The sequence below is a fragment of the Medicago sativa genome, chromosome 7 (genome assembly GCF_051527215.1).
Source record: "Medicago sativa cultivar Bolivia chromosome 7, Bolivia_mono, whole genome shotgun sequence".
In the NCBI taxonomy this organism is placed as follows: Eukaryota; Viridiplantae; Streptophyta; class Magnoliopsida; order Fabales; family Fabaceae; genus Medicago; species Medicago sativa.
The window spans coordinates 61,745,045-61,770,250 of NC_140755.1; the positions used below are offsets into that span (position 1 = coordinate 61,745,045).

The following is a 25,206-nucleotide window of genomic DNA, read 5'->3' on the forward strand; positions in this document are numbered from 1 at the left end:
GTCATATTAAGTTCATATATGGAAAAAGTTAATATTAACATTGATGGACTATTTTGACTACTCAAATCTAACTATTTTAAAATTTCGATATATTACAAAACATGGTTACTTACTACATACTCCCTCCGATCCTTTTTATAAAAAAAAATAGACGTGTCAATAAAAATTGATGTGTTTGGTCTATATTTTTATTTTTTTTGTTTATTTTCTAAGACTTGTACATCCCTGCGTTGACGCTCTTAATAAACAGAGACACATAATTATTCACATTTCAATTTTTGCCGAAGCATCCCGCATTATGCCTTTGTCGTCTCACAGTTCCATAACCAACAACCTTCGTCTTCGCAATGTTATAATTTTGTTAAAAAAATGGAGCACAAAGGAATACACAATCGCACTTTTCACCATAATCCTCTTCTTCTCTCTCATTTTCCTCAACCGATTTAATCAATCTCACTCCAACAACTCTCACTCTAACTCCCTCCTCAATCTCATTCCATTCACTCCTCTCACTAACTTCAAACAACTTGGCGCACGTAAGTTCAACTTACTCACAATTCATTCTTCTTAATTTAATACATTAACTCTAATCAATTTCTTTTTGTTCAGTTTGCTTGGATGGCACTGCTCCTGGTTATCATTTCCAAAAAGGTTTTGGATCCGGATCTCGTAATTGGTTACTCCACCTTGAGGGAGGAGGGTGGTGCAATTCAATATCTTCTTGTTCTTATAGAAAAACGACTGCTTTGGGCTCATCTAACTATATGGATACACCCGTTCCTTTTTCAGGGATTCTAAGCTCCGTTCCTTCACAAAATCCTGGTTGGTAAATTTACCTATAATGCTGCCTTCATAATGTTCTACTAACAATCCTTCAATACTTTACTGTTCGCTACTAACTTGGTCTTTGTTCCGATGCTGTACTAGCAATTTACACAATAACTGTGTTTTCAAATCCGGGTCGTTTGTTATTGTATCATTATTACATAAGTTGAGGTGCATTTGGATGACTTTATTTGGATATTGCACAAGTGCTTGTACGATTTTATAAAACTAACTATTGATATGTAGTTTTAATTAAGCTTGATATCCAAACATCCCCCTAGACTCTGTTTGCATAAACAACTTTTTTTTTAAGAAGCTAAATTAGCCCACCCAAATTGGCACCGGTGAGAATCGAACCTGAGACCTTAAGGAGGAGCACACTCCCAGGTCCCAAGCCAATACCACTAGGCCAACCCAAGTGGGTTTTGTTTGCATAAACAGCTTAATTAAGCACTTATCATATAAGTGCTTATGCATAAGATATTTTTATAACAAAAGATAAAATAAAATCAAATTTTTTTATTTAAGTTATAAGATGTTTTTATAAGCTATCCTAGAGAGCTTATGGAAATAAGCTTAAAACAAATTATAGACATGTCATAAGCAGTTTCCATAAGCTATCACAGTCTTACAACTTCACAAGTGTTTATGCCTTTAGATAAGCTCAAATAAGTCAACTCTACATAGTAGATCGTCAGTGGCTTATTTTTGATTGGTCTGGGAAGATATTCTCTCTAACCTGACCAAGATGTTTCGACTTTCAACTTCAAGCTCAACCTTAGATATGCATGGTTTGTGCTGTTGGAATCTGTGTGTGTGTGTGTGTTGAACAAGTAATGTTACTAAGTTGGATCTGCCAAACTTATTCAGATTTCTTTAACTGGAACAAGGTGAAGATACGCTATTGTGATGGTGCATCCTTTGCTGGTCACCCAGAAAGTGAGGTTAGGATTGGTTTCTCTTTGCAATTTTTAAATTTTAGGAGTTTATTTATAATTTTGCATTGGTTGTTGATGGTTCTGTGTGTTGCATATCAAGATTCAAATGAGGAATTCTTCCTTGTTACATCTGGGTTTATTTGATGTGAGTTTTTTTTCTTCTCAAAACACTTATTATGTACAGCCGAAAGGAAGTGGGTTGTTCTTCAGAGGCCAGATCATATGGGAAGCTATTATGAATGAACTCTTATCGATTGGCATGTCGAAAGCAAAACAGGTTATACTTGTACTGCAATCCATCATAACCTATTTTTCTGGTATCTTTATTACTACAAGTACTGCTGATAATATTGCTTCTTAAAATTGATAAAATAATAGCTGGCTGCCAGTTTCCTATTTTACCACTTGCATTGTCATATATGAAGATTAAAACAATTAGCAGGTGATGCATATTAGAAAGTCGTAACATGTCATTAATCTTTTTGTGGTCATAATCCAAGAACTTATCTTTATTTTTATTGTGATTTGAGTTACGTAAAATGACAAAGTGATTCTCCATTACAATGAGTTAATATTACTTAAGCGAAAAGCTAAATAAGTTTCCTTGTTTTTATTATCTTATATCAAACAACAGTTTTAGTAGCCAATAAGCCTTGCATGCGGTAATTGTTTTCGTCTTATATTTGATTTGAGCTAAACTCTTATAGCCAAATTTTTGGTTATAACCATTATTTATATATATATATATGTCAAAAAAAATAAAAAAATAAAAAAAATATATATATGTATAAACCCAAGCATTCTACAACTTTTAATTCTCATAATTTTATTTAGAATTGTGAGGACACAAAGATGCAGAATTCAAAGTTCCAATACCATAACTAGAAGAATAAATAGACACACCACTAATTTTGTATTATAACAAAATTCAATTATGTCCAGGTGGAGCACCGTTGTGTCTCGGGTTATCTCCTGATGGCGGAACACGTTCACCTTTTGCTAACATTTTAAAATTCAAATGTCGATAATCTAGTGGAGATGGAGGAGTAATCGATTTTGGGTTGAATCCTGATGTCGGAACATGCACATCTTTTCGCAACATTTCAAAATTCAAATTTGTGTGATATGCTCGAGCAAGTGGAAGTGAATGTAGAGGAACATTTGGTTTTTTGTTAGGCACTGATGGGGGAGTAGAGACACCTTTTGATAACATTTTAAAGCTATGATCACCCAAAACAAGAGAAAAAAACAAGCAAAACAAAGTGCAAACCCAATAAACCTTTGAAAATTCCATCTCTCCAATTTGAGATTTAGGTGTGGAAAAACATCATATAAATGAAGGTTTATGTTTCAGATCCTTATTATAGTAATATTTTTTTACTGACTTTTAATGTGATGTTTATTTGCATATTAATTTTTTTATTGACTTTTAATGTGATGTTTATTTGCATATTAATTTTTTTATTGACTTTTAATGTGATGTTTATTTGCATATTAATTTTTTTATTGACTTTTAATGTGATGTTTAATGGAGATGCTCTGATATAGAGATAATAATGTAAGAATAATCCAATCCTATCACACGCGATAAATTAATGCTACATCCTCTCAAAGAAAGTTTTTTTTAAATTTTTTTTTAGGGAACCTCTCAAAGAAAGTTAATATTTTACATGAAAAAATAATTACTTTTTTTTTAGGAAAGAAAAAATAATTACATATATTATCTATGTAAATCTTCCCTAATATATATATATATATATATATATATATATATATATATATATATATATATATATATATATATATATATATATATATATATATCTGTGTGTGTAATTTTTTTTGTTGACCCTTGCAAAATTTTGTTGACCTGTGTGTGTGTAAATCTATTATTACTTAAACTGTACCACAAAATATTAATATGAGATTAAATATTTGACGAAGAAATGATTATTCCTCCGTTCAAAAAAAATAAGAAAAAATTATTATTCCCTAAATTTGCATATGGATAATTTTTTAATATAAAGAAGCGCATTGTACAATACCCTAAATTTCTATTTAATTAATTTTATGAGGTTAAATAGGTAGAGTTGTAATTATTATGATTATAATGATGCATGTTGCTTGAGTATTATGTTATGTACGAGGAAATAGAGTTTTGATGATGAATGATGTGCTATGAGGATTAATATGATGAAGAGAAGAATTGATTAAAATAATATACAGGTGAGAGGTGTATAATAGAAGTAATAAATAAGTGGGGGAGGGGAAAGTATAAATAATAGAAGGTGGAGGAGAAGAAAATAATAATAAGTGAATGACTCAAGTATAAATATAAAGTTAAGAATCATAATTGATACTTTTGCTGAACGTAAAAACCGGAGAAAAGAAGAGAAGGAGAAAACCCTAGCTGCGGAGAAGAGAGTCAAAAGTTGTGATTCCAGAGATTCGAGGTAAGGGGGTGAATCCTTTCAGTTTATGATATCTTAAACTATGATAGGGGGTTGTTTAATCTTAAGAAGTCATTGATGTTATGATGCAAATTTTGATGAAAGAATGATGATGAATGGATGTAATGTTGGTCGAAAGATTAAAATTGAGGGAACTTAGTTTAGGGCTTTGAGTTGAGAATTTGACCTTAAAAAAAGAATGCAATCCGGTAGGTTAAGCGAGAATTAGTGTTTGAATGATAAGACAATCATGGGGTGATGATTGGGGTGTTGGAACAAAATGAGTTTAAACAATGTCTCTTAAGTTTTGATGATAACAAGGCATTAAAAGTTTAATTGGATATGTTAATATTGTTAAAGTATGCAGGACCATAGACTGAAATTTTATGTCTTAAAACAAAGTATTGGTTCTGGAGAAACAAATTAGAGCAAATGAATTTTCAAGAGACTGAAATTTTATGTCTTAAAACAAAGTATTGGTTCTGGAGAAACAAATTAGAGCAAATGAATTTTCAAGAGAAGCCAAGTTGCAAGTCAGAGTCTGAGGGTCATCCAGAAGTTGATTGATCATTGTCTGAAGATCACCTAGAGTCTAAAGTTTATCAGAAGCTGAAGTGCAGACCCTGAAGTCTGTTATTATCGTTATTTAAAGACACAAAGATGCAGAAGGGATTAGAAGACTGAAGCAACGATGGTTTTGAAGAATTAGAATGTTTTGGATGCTTATTCTCAGAGAAAAGGATAGGGAAGGACAAATAGTACAATTGTACAACCACTACCTCCACTACTCCAACATTTCCTGCGCATAGTACAAGCTACAATTGTGTCTCTACTGGATTGGAACGGATAATTCCCAATCAAGGAATGGTTTTCAAATTATTCCTTCCTAGGACATCAAACAAATCAAGCAACAATTCAATGTTGATTGATCACGGATCTCTAACAACCATTTGATGCGTTGACACCTCTACAATATCTCTTTCCTACCTCTATATAAAGGAATGAAGACTTGAAGATATGCAGAGACTGCAATATTTTACAAGTGCCAAAACTCTATCAAATTTACTAAGCATCAAAAACTTAGAATTTCTTATAAACTTTCATATCTTAGAAATTCTTAAGTCTTAGAGTCTTAACTGTTTTGTATTATGAATACCACTGATTGTATATCAAGTGTTCAACCAAACAACTATTTCTTTGTAATTTTTGTTGTTTGAAGTCTTTTGCTTGTGTGCTTGAGCATAGGAAGTCTCTTGCTTGTGTGTTTGAGCAATTGTAATCTTGTGTGATTATAGTGAAAAATTTCCTGTAAGTGAAGGGGGACTGGACTACTTCCGGATTGTGGAAGGAACCAGGATAATTGTCTGTGTATCTCTCTCTCTCTCTCTCTCTCTCTCTCTCTCTCTCTCTCTCTCTCTTTATTATCCGCTACACTTAACTTTGAACTCTACTTCAGACTCTGAACTTTATCAGAGGTTGATCATTGGACTTAGTTAAATAGAAGAAAAAGCTAACACAATTTAACCCGTCCTTCTTGTGTTTTTCTCACCTTCATGGGGACGATTTGGGTAAGTTAAAGGTCCAAAAATGGGGGGTTTGGAGCGATTTAAGAATGATCTCGAAGTTGAAAACTCTATTTTCCTGGTCACTGATTCGAATCAAATATATGTGATTCATATCAATCTTCATTTGAGGATTTTTGAATCCTTGAATCGATTCACACATATGTGATTCGAATCTGGTTTAGGTGTCTTGATGAAAGTTGTAGATATGGATGTTAGCTTTCAATTGCCTTTGGTTTGACTTCATTTGGACATTTACAACTTGAGATATGATCAAAATACTGCACATGGATCACATTGCGTTTTCGTGAAATTCCAACACAATATTTTGCGTTGACTAAAAAACCATTTTTGAAAACAATAATGAGGTTAAGAAAGTCATTAGAAGTGAAAAGTAAAAGTAAGGGTCCTAAACTAGTATACCTTGTAAGAATTAAATCATCAAGATCGAGTTATTATATGAAATTAAAACACACTTACTTGGAAACCATGGTGACCGGATTCGCCGAGATTGAAGACAAAGTCTTCCTTTGCCTTTCACATGCTCCAAACTTAGGGTTTTCAATGGGGCAAACCACTAATGAGCAGAATAGTCAGAGTGATGGCAAAGGGGACCTAGCCTCTCTATTTATAACCGTGCAACCCTAGGCATCACCCATCATGGGCCTAGTGTTTGGGCCTACACTATGTTTCTACACAAATCAGATTAAGTGTCCAAAAGCCCATTATTTATTGATCACTTTTATTAGGGCCTAAGCATCATCAAATGGATCACAACATCAGTCCGTTTTTATTAAAACCAAAACCAACAATTGATTGTAGCCCACAAAATATTAGAAGAAATTCTAACATTCTCCCACTTGGGCAAAATCAATTGTGTATTTTAAAAATAAAATAAAAATGAAAATTTAAAAATAATTTTTGAAAACGACTCTCGGACTGATAACAAACTTCCTAACGTGGCCACTACATGATCCCATGATGCAACACTTAATAAAGACTCTGTCCAACTAAGAACTGAATGATATCGAATCATGGCGGTAGTTATATCCTTAATTGATACAACACCTTCCATGGTTACAAATATCACCAATTCCGTCGACTAGTCATCTGTGTAGAGTGTAGCAAGAAATGATATGTCAACGTGATCATCGACCATACTATCATTTTCATTGTCGGTCCTCAATTTCTCTCAATGCCTTAAAGCCAGAGAAATTATGTGATTTCTCTCAAATGCTTAAAGCCAAAGAAATTATGTGATTTCTCTCAAATGTCTTAAAGCCAAAGAAATTATTTGATTTAGATCCCAACGACACTGAGCTCTATTTTTCACACATAATACATCAGCTCCAAAATAATGTTAACAGCCGACATAAAGATCCTGTCAACATTGAGCTCAAATTTTTCACATGTAATGCCTCAGCTCCAAAATAGTGTCGATCACCGGCATAGTGATCCCTTCAACACTGAGCTATAATTTTTCACATTTGATATTTGATATATACAAGAATTCATCTCATCATCAATAATTAAATTGAATGGAAATTCACATCAATATATCAAAGAAAATAAGTCAAAAGAAAAATTCATCATCAAAAATTAATAATGTAAAATTCAAACTCCCACTAACCAAATGCATCAAAAGAATTCACAATATTCATGTTATTCAAAATGACTCTTGAAAACAATGAACCTAAGTCATTTGGTTAAAAGAACAATTAATGTTAAGGTTAGGAAGCCAATAAATGTAATAAATGATTCATTACCATAAATTATAGGAGTTGGGAGCCACTAATTTCATTTTCGACAATTTCAAAGGGTTCAAAAATGCTATGTGTAACCTTTGGTTTTAGTAAATTTGCTTCTAATGCAATCCACACAAGTACCTGGATCATCAAACTTTAAGAAAGGTAGAATATTTACTTTGATTAATTTCTCAGCCCTTTCCCCAATAAATATAATCCAAGTGCTTATGTCATAAAGTAAAGGATGTCTTCCTCAACATTAGACCTTATAGCAACAAAAGTTTTGACAATGAAAGACGAAGCAAGGTTATGTGAAGTCAAAGACAACTTAAATAAACGATCAACAAAAGATCCAGGGAGTCATGAACCATCTACTAGAGACAATTCATATAGATGAATAAAGGATGAAGCAAGGTTATGTGAGTTTACTCTCAAACTTAGTTTTCTACCTCCTAGAGTAAAACTAAAACAAAGTTGCTCCAACAAGAAAACACAAATAGGATTCATCCTAAATGAAGGTTACGTGAAAGATATTTTTCAAAACAAGTTAAAAACTAGAAAACAAGTTAAATCATGGTGACAACTCCCACTGACTTCACAATTACTCCTAGATCATATTAATTTGAAATTAAGTTGACATCTCCCACTGACCAAAAGGTTATTTCAGTTCATGCATGTTCTCCTAGAGGCAACTCCAAATCTTACTTCCATTTCTTACAGTTTGACTTGTTTAACATCTCAATGGAAGCAGAATCACAAAGAAAATCATTGGTTCAAAACATGAATTCATTAAAATATGTCATAAGACAAGATTCAGCTCAAAATAAATAAGCTATCATAACGAGACCAATATAATTGTACAATCACCTTTGGGCAGAATGCACAAACTAAGGTCGAAACCCAAGCCAAAACCTCGATTGAGTTAATCAATGAGGATACATTGAACTTGGGAAATTGTCACCTTTGGGCAGACAAATTCTTTGGTTCAACATATACTCCAATAACTCAATCTTATATAAGTTAATCAATGAGCATGCATAATAAAAGCATAACAATTATCCTTTGAGGAAATATATGAGACAAAACATGAATGCATCAAAATATATCATTTGACAAGATATAGCTCAAAATAAACAAGCTATCACAATGAGGCCAATATAATTGTACAATCACCTTTGGGCAGAATGTACAAACTAAGGTTATAACCCTAGTCAAAACCTCAGGTAAGTTAATCAATGAACATGTATTGAATTCAGAAATTTGTCACCTTTGGGCAGACAAATTCCTTAGTTCAAATCATTCTCCAATAACTTATCCCAAATAAATTTTTAATTGTAAAATGCAATAACCACCTTTGGGCAGGAAACTACATGTTACGATTAAAAACATTCCTCAAGCAACAAAAAGAAATTTCATCAATCAATCAATAAAGGTGGTCCCACTTTGGTGGTAACGACCTATATCAACGCAAGAAATTCTTTTTGCATAGGAATCAACAACTCTTGTCAAAATACGACACAGAAAAAATATGCATTATTTAAATGCATCTAAACTGGTCAATATCGTCTCAATTTGCATTCATCATAATTTTGTTTGATACAATGCGGTAGAAAAGTACGTTAAAAGCACATAAAAGAAAATCAACATGTAATCATGTGCTATCTTTTGGAAGAGTAACTATTACCGCTAAACTCATAATCTCATCAACAAGTAAATATTTAAATCAATTACCAACGCAGCGGAAATATGTGAGACTTAAATTTCACCACCATTGAGGATAAAAGACAAAATAGTCATAAAAAAATATTTAAGAAAAAACTATAATATCCTCAATGTAAGTCTTGATAATAAACAAAAGAGTATTCATCAACAAAGGATGTTTGTTTCTCAATTATATATAATTGACATGTAAGATTCTCCCACTTGATAGAGAATGATAGTTAGATTTTCAATCCAAGACTTTAAAATATTTAAACAAATATTCAGCTATATTCTCTATCACACAATGGTCATGTCAATTAATATTACACCAATAAGATATCCACATCCCTTATATAATAAGGGAACAAGTGTAATCAAAGTGTAATCAAATTCAATAAAAAGAATTTAAATTAACTAAACCTTGACTAACCTCAAAAGGTGTAATGAATTCTCCTTGTATGTAGAGTCATTAAGCTTCGATGACTTAGAGAAAATTCCGCACAATTTGGCATATTGTCATCTCAATTGGTTCATAATTCAACAACAAACCAATATAGCAAAAGAAAGACTCTCATAATACATCAATAAAATACAAGGATAACATTTTTTGATTACCTTCAGAATTGCTCGAAAATTATCTTTTACGATCTTCCACAATTGAGCATTCAAATAAGAACAAGGCAACATATAATTAAATAATTATAAAATCATATACATTGATATTTGGTGCTATGATTGATAAAATTGAGTGTAAATAATTTCACAAATACAATACTTTAATAGAATAATTCACTTCTATAAAAGAGAATTTCACAAATAATATTTTAGACTCATCCATGGGAATATATATCTCACAAAAAAAATTTTTTTTTTACATATTTCACAAAATAAAATTTATTCCCATAAATAAAAATGTGAAAACAATGTTTGGAAATTATTTCCAATCAAATTACTCAATTTTAAAAACAAATCAATCCACCAAAATCAAATCAAATCCTTTTGAAAATGCAAAATTTGATTCATAAAATATTAATCATGGTGTTTCCTTCCGGATTTGAGATAAAATAAAATTATGCATAAAACAAATCAATCCACCAAAATCAAATCAAATCCTTTTGAAAATGCAAAATTTGATTCATAAAATATTAATCATGGTGTTTCCTTCCGGATTTGAGATAAAATAAAATTATGCATGATGGAATATTAATATAATAATCATGCCAATATTTATTCACATTAGATGCACATGCACAATGAATCACAACATGTGAAATTTGTTTCAAAAACCGCAAACCTTATGGCAACAGAAACAAATATAACATCAATTTTTTTTTTAGTGACAAAAACAACATCAAAAGGAGTAGCACAAAAACACATGGTCTTAATTTGAACATGACTACTCAAAATTGTCTCTGGATCCACACATGCAATTGTAATTCAATCATGATAAACATATTTTTAAAGCAACTTCAATCTATGCATAAACCAAATCTCAAATCCACTCAAATAATAGAATAGAAACTATAGTCTTGTATAAAGGAAACTATCCATAAACTTAACAGAAGAAGTAGCCACACAAAATGGATCAATTTACCAATTTCACATGTATTAATACATCTTTGACACATGTAAAAATAATAATAATTAAGCAAACAATTATTAAACTCAAACCATCTTTCATATTGATCAAGAAAATTTTCCAAAATTCCACAAAGAAAACAATCAAAACTCTTGTTCAAGTAATTTCAATGAAAATTGTTTGCATATTCAAAGACCGAGCACATACAACAATAGGAAATATTTTATTTTAGTATGAGTCACATAATTTTGAACATGAAAAACCAAATCTTTCAATTCAAAGCTTCAAACTGAATGCTCAAAACAAGAACAAATTCTTGAAAGCAAAGTTGAACTTTTTAAACAAATATGCAAATTCATCATGAAGTACAGACCATATATAAAAATATATCAGCCCAAAAAATACCAAGGTGAAAAGAATATCAAATTCCAAGATATGACAACGATGTTAGAGAAGAAGAAAAAAAAAATGAGACAAAGTGAAAAGATTTAATTCTAAATCTTTAGAAACAAATCACTCAAAAATTAATCGATATCCATATCCACTTTAAGAACTTGAATTCAATCGCATGATGAGAAGCATATCTTTTCCGGTCCATATTTATATAAACTAAATTAATATCCACAAAAAATATCACTTTTGTAATATATAGATTCAATCCAAAATATGAACATAAATTCTGTCCAAATTAAAACATAAAATTGAAAATGATTATCACTCTGTGGTTCACAAAAATTCCATAAAATTGAATTTGTGTAAAAGCATAAATGCCCCTATCAGTACATAGGCATATGTATACATAGGCATATACACATTGTTTAACTACCTTTGTGAATTAGTGCGGAAATCAAGTAGCAATATCAGGTGCCCTTAACCCTTTATAATTATTGCAACAATTGAAAATAGTTAAGGCAACGGAAACAAAATAAAAAATAAAAAAATATTCGGAAGTCCTTAATTTTGTTGTGAAATAATTTTGCGTTCAAATTGATTCTTTGAGATATCAATTCTCATCCAATAAAATTGCAGAAATCCATGTTCAATAACAATTTTAGATCCGATTCCCACCGAAAAAGATAATAATAATAATATTAATAATAATAATAATAATTCTAGTTCACTTCACTTTGATAATAAAGTGGAACCGAAAGAAAAAATTTGATCAGGATGAATAGTGAGGGAACCCAAAGGATCAAAATTGCCGAAGCCGTAACAAACAATTTAATTTTTTGTTTTCTTTCTCAAAATTAATTGGTGAAGCAATCGACATAACTCACATGATCTCAAAATTAAACCAATTACAGTTTGAAATTGAAACCGTGAGGAAATTTTTAGAAATTAAATGCGAGCCGAAAACATTGAATACTATCTCAATCCCAATAATATTAGGGTTCTAAATCATATAAAATTAGGCTCTGATACCACATGTAAGAATTAAATCATCAAGATCGAGTTATTATATGAAATTAAAACACACTTACTTGGAAACCATGGTGACCGGATTCGCCGAGATTGAAGACAAAGTCTTCCTTTGCCTTTCACATGCTCCAAACTTAGGGTTTTCAATGGGGCAAACCACTAATGAGCAGAATAGTCAGAGTGATGGCAAAGGGGACCTAGCCTCTCTATTTATAACCGTGCAACCCTAGGCATCACCCATCATGGGCCTAGTGTTTGGGCCTACACTATGTTTCTACACAAATCAGATTAAGTGTCCAAAAGCCCATTATTTATTGATCACTTTTATTAGGGCCTAAGCATCATCAAATGGATCACAACATCAGTCCGTTTTTATTAAAACCAAAACCAACAATTGATTGTAGCCCACAAAATATTAGAAGAAATTCTAACATACCTAAATTAGCGGGTGTGTTTAAGCATAATTAGAAGTGATTACCTCAAAATAATAACAAGTCTAAAACATGAACTGGTGATAGTGGCCTATGAGAATAAATGATGTTAAAGATGACTTGGCAATAGGAAGTGAAAAACAATTATAGGAGAAGACATAGAGGAGTTGTTTAAGATAGATGACTATGATAAACATAAGTTCCTCAAATTAGCGATGAGCCAAAAATGTGAAGTAGTTTAAGCAGTAGAAGGTAAAGCCAAGAGAGATCCAGACGTGTAGTTCATGGTGGATTGACAACGACGAGAGTAATCCTTGGAGTAGTTAAAGAGTCTAATGTTGTAAGTTAATTAAGAGGGTATGGATTAGAATAAACCAAGAATACGGTGGTAGTAGTTACAATGATCGATGGTATAAAAAGTGATTGAAAATACGAAGATAGAGCATAAAATATGAATGAGTTAAAGAAGTGAAAAAGATGATGATACGAGGGGATATTGAGTAGGTGTTTTCGGGTAACTGATGAGGTTAAATATAATCTCCTTAAGTCAAAATTTGCTTAGGAAGATTGTTGGGTTGAAAAGTAAAAGAGTCAAGATAAATGGTAATGTTAAAAAAGCGATGAAGCATTCAAGCATATGTAAGCGACGATAAGGAGAGGTGGGTTGAATAAATAGATGTGGTGAGAAATAATCGTGGTAAGGATAAATAGCGAGTTACTTAAGACTAATAAGACGAGACTACAACGGTGTGAATAACGTGGTCACCTTGTGAGTCTAAAAACATAAATTAAGTTGAAAGAGAATAAGACGATTAAAAAAGGGGTTATATAATGATGGGTTGATGAATCAAAGGTAACCAAGTAATTTTCTCAAGGTAATTAAAATAGCCTAAGATGATTGTTAGACATGAATATATAAGGTAACGAAGTAATTTCCCCAAAATATTGTTTGTATTTGTGTTCCTTGTTATTTTCTTGTCATCGTAAGAGTTTTTGGTTTAGGATCTTTATGCATCCGATTGTACAAAATCGATGAGCAACACACTGATCTTTTCAGTTATAAGCTACTCCCTCCGATCATTAATATAAATAAAACTTAACTTTTTAAATACCTTGAATAATCAATGTATCTAACTTATGATAAAGACTAGATACATTAATTATGTCTCCCTCTCCGTTTTGGTTCCAAGAGCTGCCACACTCATCTTCAATATTTTGATCCTGTTTGTTCTTTTAGTTTGTCAACTCGCTTCTTCCTTCTTCGCAAAGGATATTCGCGGAACAACATCAAAAATGCGCTCTCTCCTTCCCTCTCACCACCACCACCGCAACCCATTCTCCACCGCAATCTCCGCCGCCATCGCCGCCAACACAACAACCACACCTTCGCTCCCAGATTCCTACAAAATCCAACCACCAATCAAACCCTGGCCCCACCGCCTCAACCCTAAACTCCTCTCATCTCTCATTTCCCGCCAACACGACCCTCATCTCTCCCTTCAAATCTTCCTCCACGCCCAACACCATCACAAACCTCCCTTCTCTCATAACCCCCAAACCTACCAAGCAATCTTCCTTAAACTCTCTAAATTCCGCTGCTTCGGCGAAATTGAGTCCCTCTTATCCAGCCTCCGCAGTTCTCCCCCGCACTGCTGCGGGGAAGAACCACTTGTAACCGTTATTCGCGGTTATGGATTAGCTGGAAAGCCTGTACGGGCTCTCAAGACTTTTTTGAGGATCGAATCGTTTGGGATTCGACCCTCGGTTAGATCAGTTAATGCATTGTTGAATTCTTTGGTTCAGAATAAGCGTTATAGATTGGCTTTTTTGGTGTTTAAGAATTGTGGTGAGAGGTTTAAGGTTTTGCCGAATGTTGTTAGTTGTAATATTTTGCTTAAGGCGTTATGTAAAGGGAATGAGGTTGAGGGGGCTGTTAAGGTTTTGGATGAGATGCCTGGGATGGGTTTGGTTCCTAATGTTGTTAGTTATACTACTGTTTTGGGTGGGTTTGTTTGGAGGGGTGATATGGAGGGTGCTATGAGGGTTTTTCGTGAGGTTTTGGATCGAGGGTGGAGTCCGGATGTGACTAGTTATACTGTTTTGGTGGATGGGTTTTGTAGGTTAGGGAAATTAGTGGATGCGATTAGGGTGATGGATATTATGGAGGAGAACGGGGTTGAGCCTAATGAGGTTACTTATGGTGTTATGATTCAGGCTTATTGTAAGGAGAAGAAATCCGGAGAAGCGGTTAACTTGATTGAGGATATGATTGCGAAGGATTTGGTTGTGGGTTCGGAGTTGTGTTGTAAGGTTGTTGATGTGTTGTGTGAGGAAGGGAATGTTGAGAAGGCTTGTGAGGTGTGGAGGATGGTTTCGAGAAAGAATTGTGGCCTCAACGGGGCTGTTGTTGTGAGTACGCTTATACATTGGCTTTGCAAGAAGGGGAAGGTGTTGGAAGCAAGGAATGTGTTTGATGAGTTTGGGAAGGGATCGGTTGCGAGTCTGTTGACGTATAATTCATTGATTGCTGGATTGTGTGAGGGAGGAGAGCTTTGTGAGGCGGCGAGGCTGTGGGATGACATGGTGGAAAAGAGTGTTGCTCCTAATGCTTTTACATATAACATGTTGATTAAAGGGTTTTGTAAGGTTGGAAATGCTAAGGAGGGTATCAGAGTTCTGGAGGAGATGTTGGAAAATAGGTGTTTGCCCAACAAATCAACCTACACAATATTGATTGACGGGATTTTGCTTTCAGGCGGACTGAAACAAGAAATCAACAAGGTAGTTTCACTGGCCATGTCCTCTGGAGTTGATGTTGACTTGTGGAATATTTTTGTAAAACCTGTTGTGGTTAATTTAGAGTGCAGCGCAGCTGAACTTGATAGGATTTTGTAGAGAATGCAGTGTGATAAACTGATAATACTATGAGGTATGCTGTTGAATTTTTTTTTAACGGCGTATGCTGTTGAATATGATCTTTGGAAGGTGGTGGCAAAAGGGGATTAAATGTTTGTAACTATCTATCCATTGCCGAGGCATTCTCTTAGCTGGTATACTCTATACTGACCGTTAGTTAACTTGAAAGTTTTTGTCTATTCATTGGGAACCACTTCGTTGTTGGATTTTTTTCATTTTGGTGTTGGCAGGCGAAGACCAAGATATCAAAGATTGGCCAATAGAAGGTTTTTTATAATCTATCTCTTGCTATATCAACTATATACATTTTCAGTGTCAGGAATTGAATTTTCAATTAATAATAACTTGTTCACACTTTCATCAAAAGTTTATAAAAATTACTAAGAGTTAAAGTTTGGAAGTAATGTTCCCAAGGAGTTTTTTGTTTTTCTCTTTTCTAAACAACATAAAGCTAAAGATATAAAGGAATCTTTCCTTGATCAAACAGAAGAAAGATAGTTTATGCTACATTTAGATAAAAAGCACTGTTTCATGAAGCGATTACTTGAAGATGATCACAATGTTGCTAAAGAGTTGGCTATAGCATAGCGGAAGTTTGATAAGTTGTTCTTGTTTCGAGATATGCTATTTAATACAAACATTGTCAAATGGCGGCTATAGTGCCGCTATAGCAGTGTTGCACGGAATTTGAACAAACTCTGCTATTTTCCGTGATCCTCGAATGGCAACAATGAATCAGCATAAATCTTGTACACACTTTTTCACAATTCTGTCAATATGAGGTAGAACTTGAGAGATAGAGGAAAAAAATTCAACGCGGTTGATATAAATTTACTTGTTATGTAGCTTTTCTGATCTTCAAAATGCACAATACGAACTTGATGGCAAAGCATGTGCCGCTGTGGGGCATCAGTCTCATGGCTCTCTATGATATCATGTTTAGTTAGGTGAACTCACAATTAAGTTGCTGATTCAATATGCTGCAAATCTTATATATGTATACATTGCTCTAACACATGAACTATTGTTTTATTAATCTAGCTGATTCCTTCTTATTGTTGTGGTTTTCCTTGATGCAGCTGGATGTGACTTCATCTCAGCTTGATGTGAATAAACTAATTCTATTTAAGTCCTTCATTGTGCAGTCCTTTTAGAACAGTTGATCCCATATTTAAAGCATATTGATAAATAACCGATAATTGATACAACAGCCTACTGTTAAATGATTTTTCCGGTTCCACTTCGTGTTTTCATAATTCATGCTTTGGGTGATTTGGTTAGTACATAGCTAAACCCCCATGGCAGTCCAAATCGTGATCCAACTCATAGGATCGTGTGATTTTGTGATTTTGAAAGGGCTGAGCAGTCTTGTGCTGGTGAATACTCAGAATTTGGCGGTGACAGTAGGGTCGCCTTGCAAACACAGTGGGATTGTTCTACTTTGATATCTTTGTCTTCAAATCATTCCCCTACGGATTGAGTCTCCTCTGCTTTGCCTTTGGGGCTGAGGAATTTGCTTTCTCTCTTAAAATCCTGTCAAAACCCTCTTGTTTAAAGTGGTTCATGCATACCCTACTCAGATCTATAACATGTGTACGTCTGCTCCACATTTCCAGTTTTTTGTCTAATTTTTTGTGTAAGCATCAACCAAATTGGACAAAAAAAAAAGCATTTGTTTACTTTTTGTGCGTTTTCTTGTGCATAAAATGCTACTTATTTCTTGCGCTTAGTCTTACGTCCCAGGGGACATTTTCTTTGCCTGCAGATTCGTCTTTTCAAAAGCAGTATCCTAAATTTTGGGACTCTAAAGAGGGCATGTACCAAATTGATGAAAATTTTAGTTTCCATTCAGGGCAGTCATCCTTACTCCTTTGGGGATAGATTTGTGCTTTCATCAGTCATGGACTTCTGTTTGAATAGAATAACAGATCCCAAGCCAAATCTACTGTCATTGAACTGTTTCTCGTTCAATGTATGGTGATGATTAAGAATATTCCAGAATGTAAGGAATACATGCCGAGTCTTACTGGTCGGGTGGTGGATGAAAAAGGAGTTACACTGGAATGTAAGGAATACAAGCCTAGTCTCTTACTGGTCGGATGGTGGATGAAAAAGGAGTTACTTACACTGGAGCAGATGAAGAATATTTCTAGTGCATATGGTGGTGTTAACCACCCTTCTCCCCAATGAGCAGATAGTCCTTTTGTGTAATGTATTAACAAGGTATTCACTTCACAAGCTCTTCTTGGATTGTTTATTTGACCTGCATATGTCTTATTTTCGTAGCCGAGTAAGGTCTAAAGGTGTGCCATATGTTTGTTTATACACAATCGTCAAATTCGAAAGTCTATGAAAGATTGTGAAGGGTCTGTGGACTTGACCTCTGAACACACGAGTTTACCAAAAATAAATAACACACACTTACACATTAGTAATTCAACATTCCTAATATAACTCTAGGATTTGGATCCTCTAAAGTGCATAGTGAGTACATCAAGGGTTTTTATTTGAACAAACCCGTGATTTCTTATGATCTGCCTACAATATCTTGCCTGAAGCTTCAATAACTCATTTTCCTATTTTCATTTCTAATGCAGCATTCGATTCTGGTATAGATTCCTTTTACGAATGCACGGGATACAGTCTTCGGATTGAGGTTTTGCTTATAAGAAATTTCAATTGTTTCAAGAATTGAATCACAGAAACAAAAAATGCTGGGTTTGTCCTTTCGCTCTAGAGTTTGCCACAGATATGGTCCTTCACCCGCTCCCCAAGAGCTTTAACCAATTCATAATGCATTATAACATGAGTTAAATGGCTAGGCATCTTGCTGAGCCAGCTGGCTTGCTCAAGACCGTTGAAAGCAATCTTGGAAAGGGAAAGGCCAAAATGATTGTCCAATCTGGGAAAAGCAAGGGCGAGAAACCTGAATCAAAGAAGATGAACAAAGGCAAGGCTTAGGTCAAGCAAGGTTCTTCAAACCTAAACCCTAAAGAAAGAGTGACAAAGGATGGTAATTGCATCCATTGCGGTATGATCGACCATTGGAGGAGAAATCGCTCAAAATATCTAGAGAGCAAGAAGATGAAGGTGACAGGCTTCCAATTCAGGTATGTTATGAAAATTAATTTGACTATTTCATCGTCACGGGTATTCGATATCGAATGTGGTTCTCACATTTGTAAAAATGTGCAGGCAGTAACTGATAGCAGGGTGTTGACTAAGGGTGAAGTTGACCTACACGTGGGAAATGAAGCAAGAGTTGTTGCATTAGCTGCAGGAACTTCTTTTATTGACTTTTCTAAGTGAGCTTGTATTAGAACTTAAAAATTGTTTTTATGTTCCAGTTATATGTATTGGACAACACAAGTTATAAACAATGACAATCATTTGCAAGTGTATTACGCTAATTTTTATTGGGTGATGAATAAACAAGGTTGTAATTATTTAATTTAGTTTGGAGGTTAAAATATGGTTATCCGTTATATCTCGGTTTGAAAGTGTTGTAGACTTTGTATGAAAGGATAGTAGTACTGGTACTAAGATAATGTAGTGTAATAGTCATTTTGTTTGCTGAAAGTATAATGAATAACCATAATAATTTTTTAATATATAAAAATAGTTTTTGATTAAACATTTTGTTAGTCAATATAAACTCTTACTTTAGAATGCTTCATTAATTTTGTCATGTTAATCTCTTATTTACTTATTTACATTCATACCAATATTCGTCTTTATACTTATTTACTTACTGTCATATTAAGTTCATATATGGAAAAAGTTAATATTAACATTGATGGACTATTTTGACTACTCAAATCTAACTATTTTAAAATTTCGATATATTACAAAACATGGTTACTTACTACATACTCCCTCCGATCCTTTTTATAAAAAAAAATAGACGTGTCAATAAAAATTGATGTGTTTGGTCTATATTTTTATTTTTTTTGTTTATTTTCTAAGACTTGTACATCCCTGCGTTGACGCTCTTAATAAACAGAGACACATAATTATTCACATTTCAATTTTTGCCGAAGCATCCCGCATTATGCCTTTGTCGTCTCACAGTTCCATAACCAACAACCTTCGTCTTCGCAATGTTATAATTTTGTTAAAAAAATGGAGCACAAAGGAATACACAATCGCACTTTTCACCATAATCCTCTTCTTCTCTCTCATTTTCCTCAACCGATTTAATCAATCTCACTCCAACAACTCTCACTCTAACTCCCTCCTCAATCTCATTCCATTCACTCCTCTCACTAACTTCAAACAACTTGGCGCACGTAAGTTCAACTTACTCACAATTCATTCTTCTTAATTTAATACATTAACTCTACTAATCAATTTCTTTTTCTAAAGTTTGCTTGGATGGCACTGCTCCTGGTTATCATTTCCAAAAAGGTTTTGGATCCGGATCTCGTAATTGGATACTCCATCTTGAGGGAGGAGGGTGGTGCAATTCAATATCTTCATGTTCTTATAGAAAAACGACTGCTTTGGGCTCATCTAACTATATGGATACACCCGTTCCTTTTTCAGGGATTCTAAGCTCTGTTCCTTCTCAAAATCCTGGTGAGTAATTTTACCTATAACATTTACCTATTGCGTCTCTGTTCTCATGTTTTATGCCCACATCACTGTGTTTTTGTATCATCATTATTATTGTACAAGTTGAGGGGGATTTTGATGATCTTATTTGCAATTCGCGTAACTGCTCGAAATTTCACGATCAAATAAGACAATCCAAACAAGCCCTGTATAATATGTTTTAGCTTTCAAGCTCAACCTTAGATATGCATGATTTGTGCTGCTGGAACAAGTGATTTTACTTAGTTGGTTCTGCTAAACTTATTCAGATTTCTTTAACTGGAACAAGGTCAAGATACGCTATTGTGATGGTGCATCATTTGCTGGTCATGCAGAGAGTGAGGTCAGGGTTCGTTTATCTATGCAATTTTTAAACTTTAGGAGTTTATTTAATATTTGGCATTGGTTACTGCTGGTTCTATATTTTGCATATCAAGATTCAAATAGGGAATTCTTCATTTTTACATATGGGTTTATTTTGATGTGAGTTTTGTTTTCCTTTTCCCAAAACAATAATTCTATACAGCAGAAAGGAACTGGGTTGTTCTTTAGAGGTCAGATCATATGGGAAGCTATTATGAATGAACTCTTATCAATTGGCATGTCGAAAGCAAAACAGGTTATACTCTTACTGCAATCCATTATATCCTTTTTTTCTGGTATTTTTATTACTACTAGTACTACCAATAATATTGCTTCTTAAAATTGATAAAATAATATCTGCCAGTTCCTTATTTTACACCACTTGCATTGTCATATTTGAAGATTAAAACGATTTGCAGGTAATGCATAATTTGCATATTAGAAAGTCATAAATGTCATTGATCTTTTTGTAGTCATAATCCAAGAACTTATCTTTATTTTTATTGTGACTTGAGTTGCGTAACATGACAAAGCGATTCTCTGTTAGACTGTTTTGTTAGGTATCGGGTGGTATTGATAGGGTAATTGCTGATGCAGTCAGTTATTTTAATATACGGTTATTTAGGAGCAGTTAACAGTTAGTATCATATGTTGTATTTGTATTGATTATGAGCAGTTAGGCAGTTTATGCAGTTATTTGAATTGATTAGAAGCAGTTACAGACAGTTTATGCCCTTAGTTTGTATAAATAAGGCCATTTGGCCACAGCAGTAGGATGGATTCAAAATCATTCAGTTAGGAACCTTATTGTTTTTGGGCAGAGAGAGAGAAATGTCTCTTCTCTGAGGAGCTTTTGCTCTGGGATTACAGAGGCATAATCTTCTGTAATATTTTCTTTTCAATCTATAATACTATTTCTATTGTTTCTCTTTAATTCGGGTTCCTATCACTGTTGCAATGAGTTAATATTAAGCAAAAAGCTAAAATAGTTTCCTTGTTTTCATCATCTTCATATATCAAACAACAGTTTAAGTAGCAAATTGCATGCAGTAATTTTTTTTTTTGTCTTCAATTTGATTTGATCTGAACTCTGAATATCAAAATTTAGTTCACACAGAAGAGTATGAGCTATCATAACAAACTGCTTATCTGTTATGATGCATTGTCCCTGACCGAAAACTTATTAGAATTTGATGATAGATTAGGCTACTTTTGTAGGCTCTGTTGTCCGGATGTTCTGCTGGAGGATTGGCAACTCTTATACATTGTGATAGCTTCCGACAACTACTTCCGAAGAAGGCCACTGTCAAGTGTCTCGCGGATGCAGGCTTCTTCCTTGATGAGTAGGTTTTCTTAAGCCCTAGATGAATAGGGTTATCTTAACATGTCATTCCCTTTTCCTACTATGATATTTTCTGGCAAAATTTAAACTGAGATTTGCCAGAACTACTTGTTTCTTATTACATTTTGGTGATCCTAGGACAATTTGAGTTTTATTAACTGCTATTGGTATTTGAAAATCCTTGAAACTAGTGCAGTGACTACTGACTATACCTGTATGTTGCATGTTAAGTTGTTAGCTTCAATGCATTATGTTACCAAGTAAATTAAATTGGTATATCCGTGTTACATAAAAATTTCAGGAAGGATATTGTTGGAAATAGCACCATGAAATCTTTCTATCATGATGTTGTCCAGCTCCAGGTAATGCTGTGTTAGCCTATATCTAACACAATCTGTTGAGCGTGATAACTATTTATCTATGAAGTTAAATAAAAATCATAAAAAATGGGTCCGCTAACGTAAGTTGTCTAAATTACACTTATCTTTTTGCCAGGGTGTTGCAAAAAGTTTGCACAAAGAGTGCCTTGCTAAAATGGAACCATCTAAGGCAGGTTTTTAGTTTCTTAAACTTGTTACAGAACCTTTTGGTATATGGTTTGTAACTGTAAATTTGAGTCACATGTTTAAGCTAAGAATAACCAATTGTTGATATGTAATGCAGTGTCTCTTTCCATCAGAAATTCTGAAAAACATAAAGACTCCTGTTTTCCTTGTTCACCCAGCTTATGATTTTTGGCAGGTAAGCTACCTCAGGACACATGCTTCCTTGTTGTAAAACATTTTATTTATCTATGACAAACATATGATGCAATTATATTGTACTTAGATACACAATATTTTGGTACCTGAAGGATCAGATCCCCATCGTCGCTGGAAAAGCTGCAGATTAAACATTCAAAATTGTGATGCTAACATGATTGCTATACTCAACAGTAAGTAAACAGAAAATGTCTTTTTTTTTTTTTTTTTTTTTTTTTTTTTTTTTTTAGTTTTTTGAAGAAGCTAAATTAGCCCACTCAAATTGGCATCAGAGAGAATCGAACCTGAGACCTTGAGAAGGAACACACTCCTAGATCTCAAGCCAATACCACTAGGCCAACCCAAGTGGGTTAAATTTTTTTATTTTAAAAATCAATTAATTTTTGTAACCTCTCAATGTGATTTGGCGTAGCAAAGAAATGATTATTGACATGATACCTGAATTTAGTATCCATGTTGAGGCCTTGATCATCTAGGAAATTATCATTGTCAGGTTTCCGTAGTTCTTTGCTGAAGGCTGTGAACGAGTTCCAGCAACGAAAGGATATTGGAATGTTTATTGATTCCTGCTTTATTCATTGTCAAACTTGGATGGGGGAGACATGGCATTCAACTCATTCTCCAAAAATAAACGATAAGGTAACTGTTATTTTGGCTCTTTTCATATGTAATCTGGATCATATAAACTACTCATGTCATGGCATTAACCGATTTTCATCGTTGTGCTAGCTTAAAAATGATGAAGTTCTATCTCTACTTAACAAATCCATTTTCTTACTTTGAAATTGCAGTGCTAAGATTGTTTATATGCTTACCTTATGTGTTTGGTTTATATGACTGGGGCGTTATAAAAACGACTTTATTGTATTGTATTGTATTGTATTGAATTTTACATGTTTCATATTCTTAACAAATTCCATTTGTTATATATATGCTGAACACTATAAGTTTAAGAAGTTATAATCTTGGAAAGATGTGCATTTAAAAAGTATAATATAACTCCATAAATACTATGACCTATGCTTGTAATCTTCAATGTTAAAGTCTTAAGAAAACTACAATCCATGTTTGTTTTACATTCTAGTTTTCGTACTTCACTGTTATTGTAACTACCCTTTACTATTGTTATCTCTGGAACAGACAATTGCTGAATCTGTTGCTGATTGGTTCTTTGACCGACAAGTGGTAAAGCTCATTGACTGCCCTTATCCATGTAATCCTACTTGCCATAATATGGATTTCACCAGAGTATAGCAAAGCTAAGCATCCCAATTTTCATTGCCTGTTTCATCATGGATCCACATTTGTAAAAAATCATGGACAAATACCTCCACATCTTCATAATTTTTTTAATAGAGACCGAGAGGTAGAAAAGATGGAGATAGATGTAAAATGAAGTGAAGTTCCAAATCCGTCATAGATCTTCCAATTTTTGTCCTTTCTTACCTCCGTTGATTATTGAGTTAGAGAATATGCTGGGTTGTTCACCTTATTCATCTGCATGAAACGGTTTCTACTTTCAGTCAATAGACATTATGTGCAGCATGAAGTTGCTCCTTGATGAAATAACTCCTCTCCACCACTGTTGTAAAACTCAATTCCATAAATGCCAATATCAATTGTATACACTATTTTGTTTTCCCTCTGAATGCTTTATTGATTATTTTTATCATTAATTGTGTTGTAAAGGTTGAGTTGTTTTTGTTTCTGAAATATATATCAATTGCCACACAACTTCAAAGTACAAATAAAAATATTTACAATCTCTGGCCCTGTTGCAAGTTGTCTCCAAATATAATTTCTATATAGTTTTACGTGATACTATTTGGTGTACTCCTGCACGAATATTTGATGGCCAAATAACACTGTCAGTTTTTATTTTGTTAAAAAATCTGCACTATCATTCCTCTACCATTTGATTCACACCAAGGCATAGCCATATACATCAACTCGGATATGCATCTTTGATTATGTCAAGAGTCTAAAATGAATGTATTGTTAACAAATACAACTACCATAATCACAGGTTCACAGCTTATAGCTTCCATGAATTTCCTTTGATGACATTTTTACTTTGCATTAGTCTAATTTTTCTGCACAAAGTTATCAAAAACTCGCTGGTTAAAATTTTACTAGAGCGTATATTCACTATATTGTGTAATTGAAGTTTCTCTCTTCTAGACTGCTTCTTGAATTGTCCTGCATGATTTATACTAGATTTGCTGACTAATTGGCTAATAAACAATTAGAAGATAACATATTGGTTTACTTTCCTCAGAGATTAAATTTTTCAAAATCAAGTAGCTATGTATTCTATCTAAAGAACAAAAACAATTGATTTCCACAATGATGAACTTGAATTAAAAAGGATAAGTCCTTTGACATCAACCTATAATCCAAATCTACATCCCACTCTTTATAAGATTTGACCATGCATTTTAAATTGCTAGTACTTTAAATATCTTGGTCCGCTTTTACTTTTTTATAGTTTGATATTAACAATACAAATCCTTGATGACTTTGGCACACAAAATATTAATCTTTTATCAACTGCATGCCTTTTTTGATATCATTAGAGGAT

The 25,206-nt window shown here is 33.5% G+C and overlaps 2 protein-coding genes across 6 annotated transcripts; both read left to right on the top strand.

The window, feature by feature from the left end:
- Positions 1 to 288: 288 nt before the first annotated feature.
- Positions 289 to 24,388, top strand: LOC146907421 (pectin acetylesterase 5-like). Of its 5 annotated transcripts, none has more exons than XM_085722347.1 (11): positions 289 to 536; positions 610 to 822; positions 1,696 to 1,769; positions 1,948 to 2,040; positions 21,741 to 21,865; positions 22,166 to 22,226; positions 22,360 to 22,413; positions 22,528 to 22,605; positions 22,693 to 22,798; positions 23,119 to 23,264; positions 23,766 to 24,388. In XM_085722347.1, exons 1-11 carry the CDS (start codon positions 299 to 301, stop codon positions 23,877 to 23,879), a joined length of 1,302 nt encoding a protein of 433 aa, XP_085578473.1. In that variant the 5' UTR covers positions 289 to 298; the 3' UTR covers positions 23,880 to 24,388. The 5 variants fall into 5 exon arrangements, with proteins under 5 accessions (XP_085578473.1, XP_085578474.1, XP_085578476.1 ...); XM_085722348.1 differs by lacking the exon at positions 1,948 to 2,040 and adding an exon at positions 20,686 to 20,778; XM_085722350.1 differs by lacking the exon at positions 1,948 to 2,040 and adding an exon at positions 20,689 to 20,778.
- Positions 13,788 to 19,021, top strand: LOC146907422 (uncharacterized). Its single transcript, XM_085724905.1, has 5 exons — positions 13,788 to 15,431; positions 15,511 to 15,832; positions 17,332 to 17,789; positions 18,182 to 18,676; positions 18,762 to 19,021. The coding sequence occupies exons 1-2, from the start codon at positions 13,788 to 13,790 to the stop codon at positions 15,565 to 15,567; spliced, it is 1,701 nt and encodes a 566-aa protein (XP_085581031.1). The 3' UTR covers positions 15,568 to 15,832; positions 17,332 to 17,789; positions 18,182 to 18,676; positions 18,762 to 19,021.
- Positions 24,389 to 25,206: the final 818 nt, after the last annotated feature.

Excerpts from the sequence above, each read along its gene's own strand:
- LOC146907421 (XM_085722347.1), top strand. The coding sequence starts at position 299 with ATGCCTTTGTCGTCTCACAGTTCCATAACCAACAACCTTCGTCTTCGC. Across the intron at positions 2,041-21,740 it reads GCATGTCGAAAGCAAAACAG|GCTCTGTTGTCCGGATGTTC; the intron begins GTTATACTTGTA and ends CTACTTTTGTAG. Across the intron at positions 21,866-22,165 it reads GCAGGCTTCTTCCTTGATGA|GAAGGATATTGTTGGAAATA; the intron begins GTAGGTTTTCTT and ends TAAAAATTTCAG.
- LOC146907422 (XM_085724905.1), top strand. The coding sequence starts at position 13,788 with ATGATAAAGACTAGATACATTAATTATGTCTCCCTCTCCGTTTTGGTT. Across the intron at positions 15,432-15,510 it reads TGAAACAAGAAATCAACAAG|AGTGCAGCGCAGCTGAACTT; the intron begins GTAGTTTCACTG and ends TGGTTAATTTAG.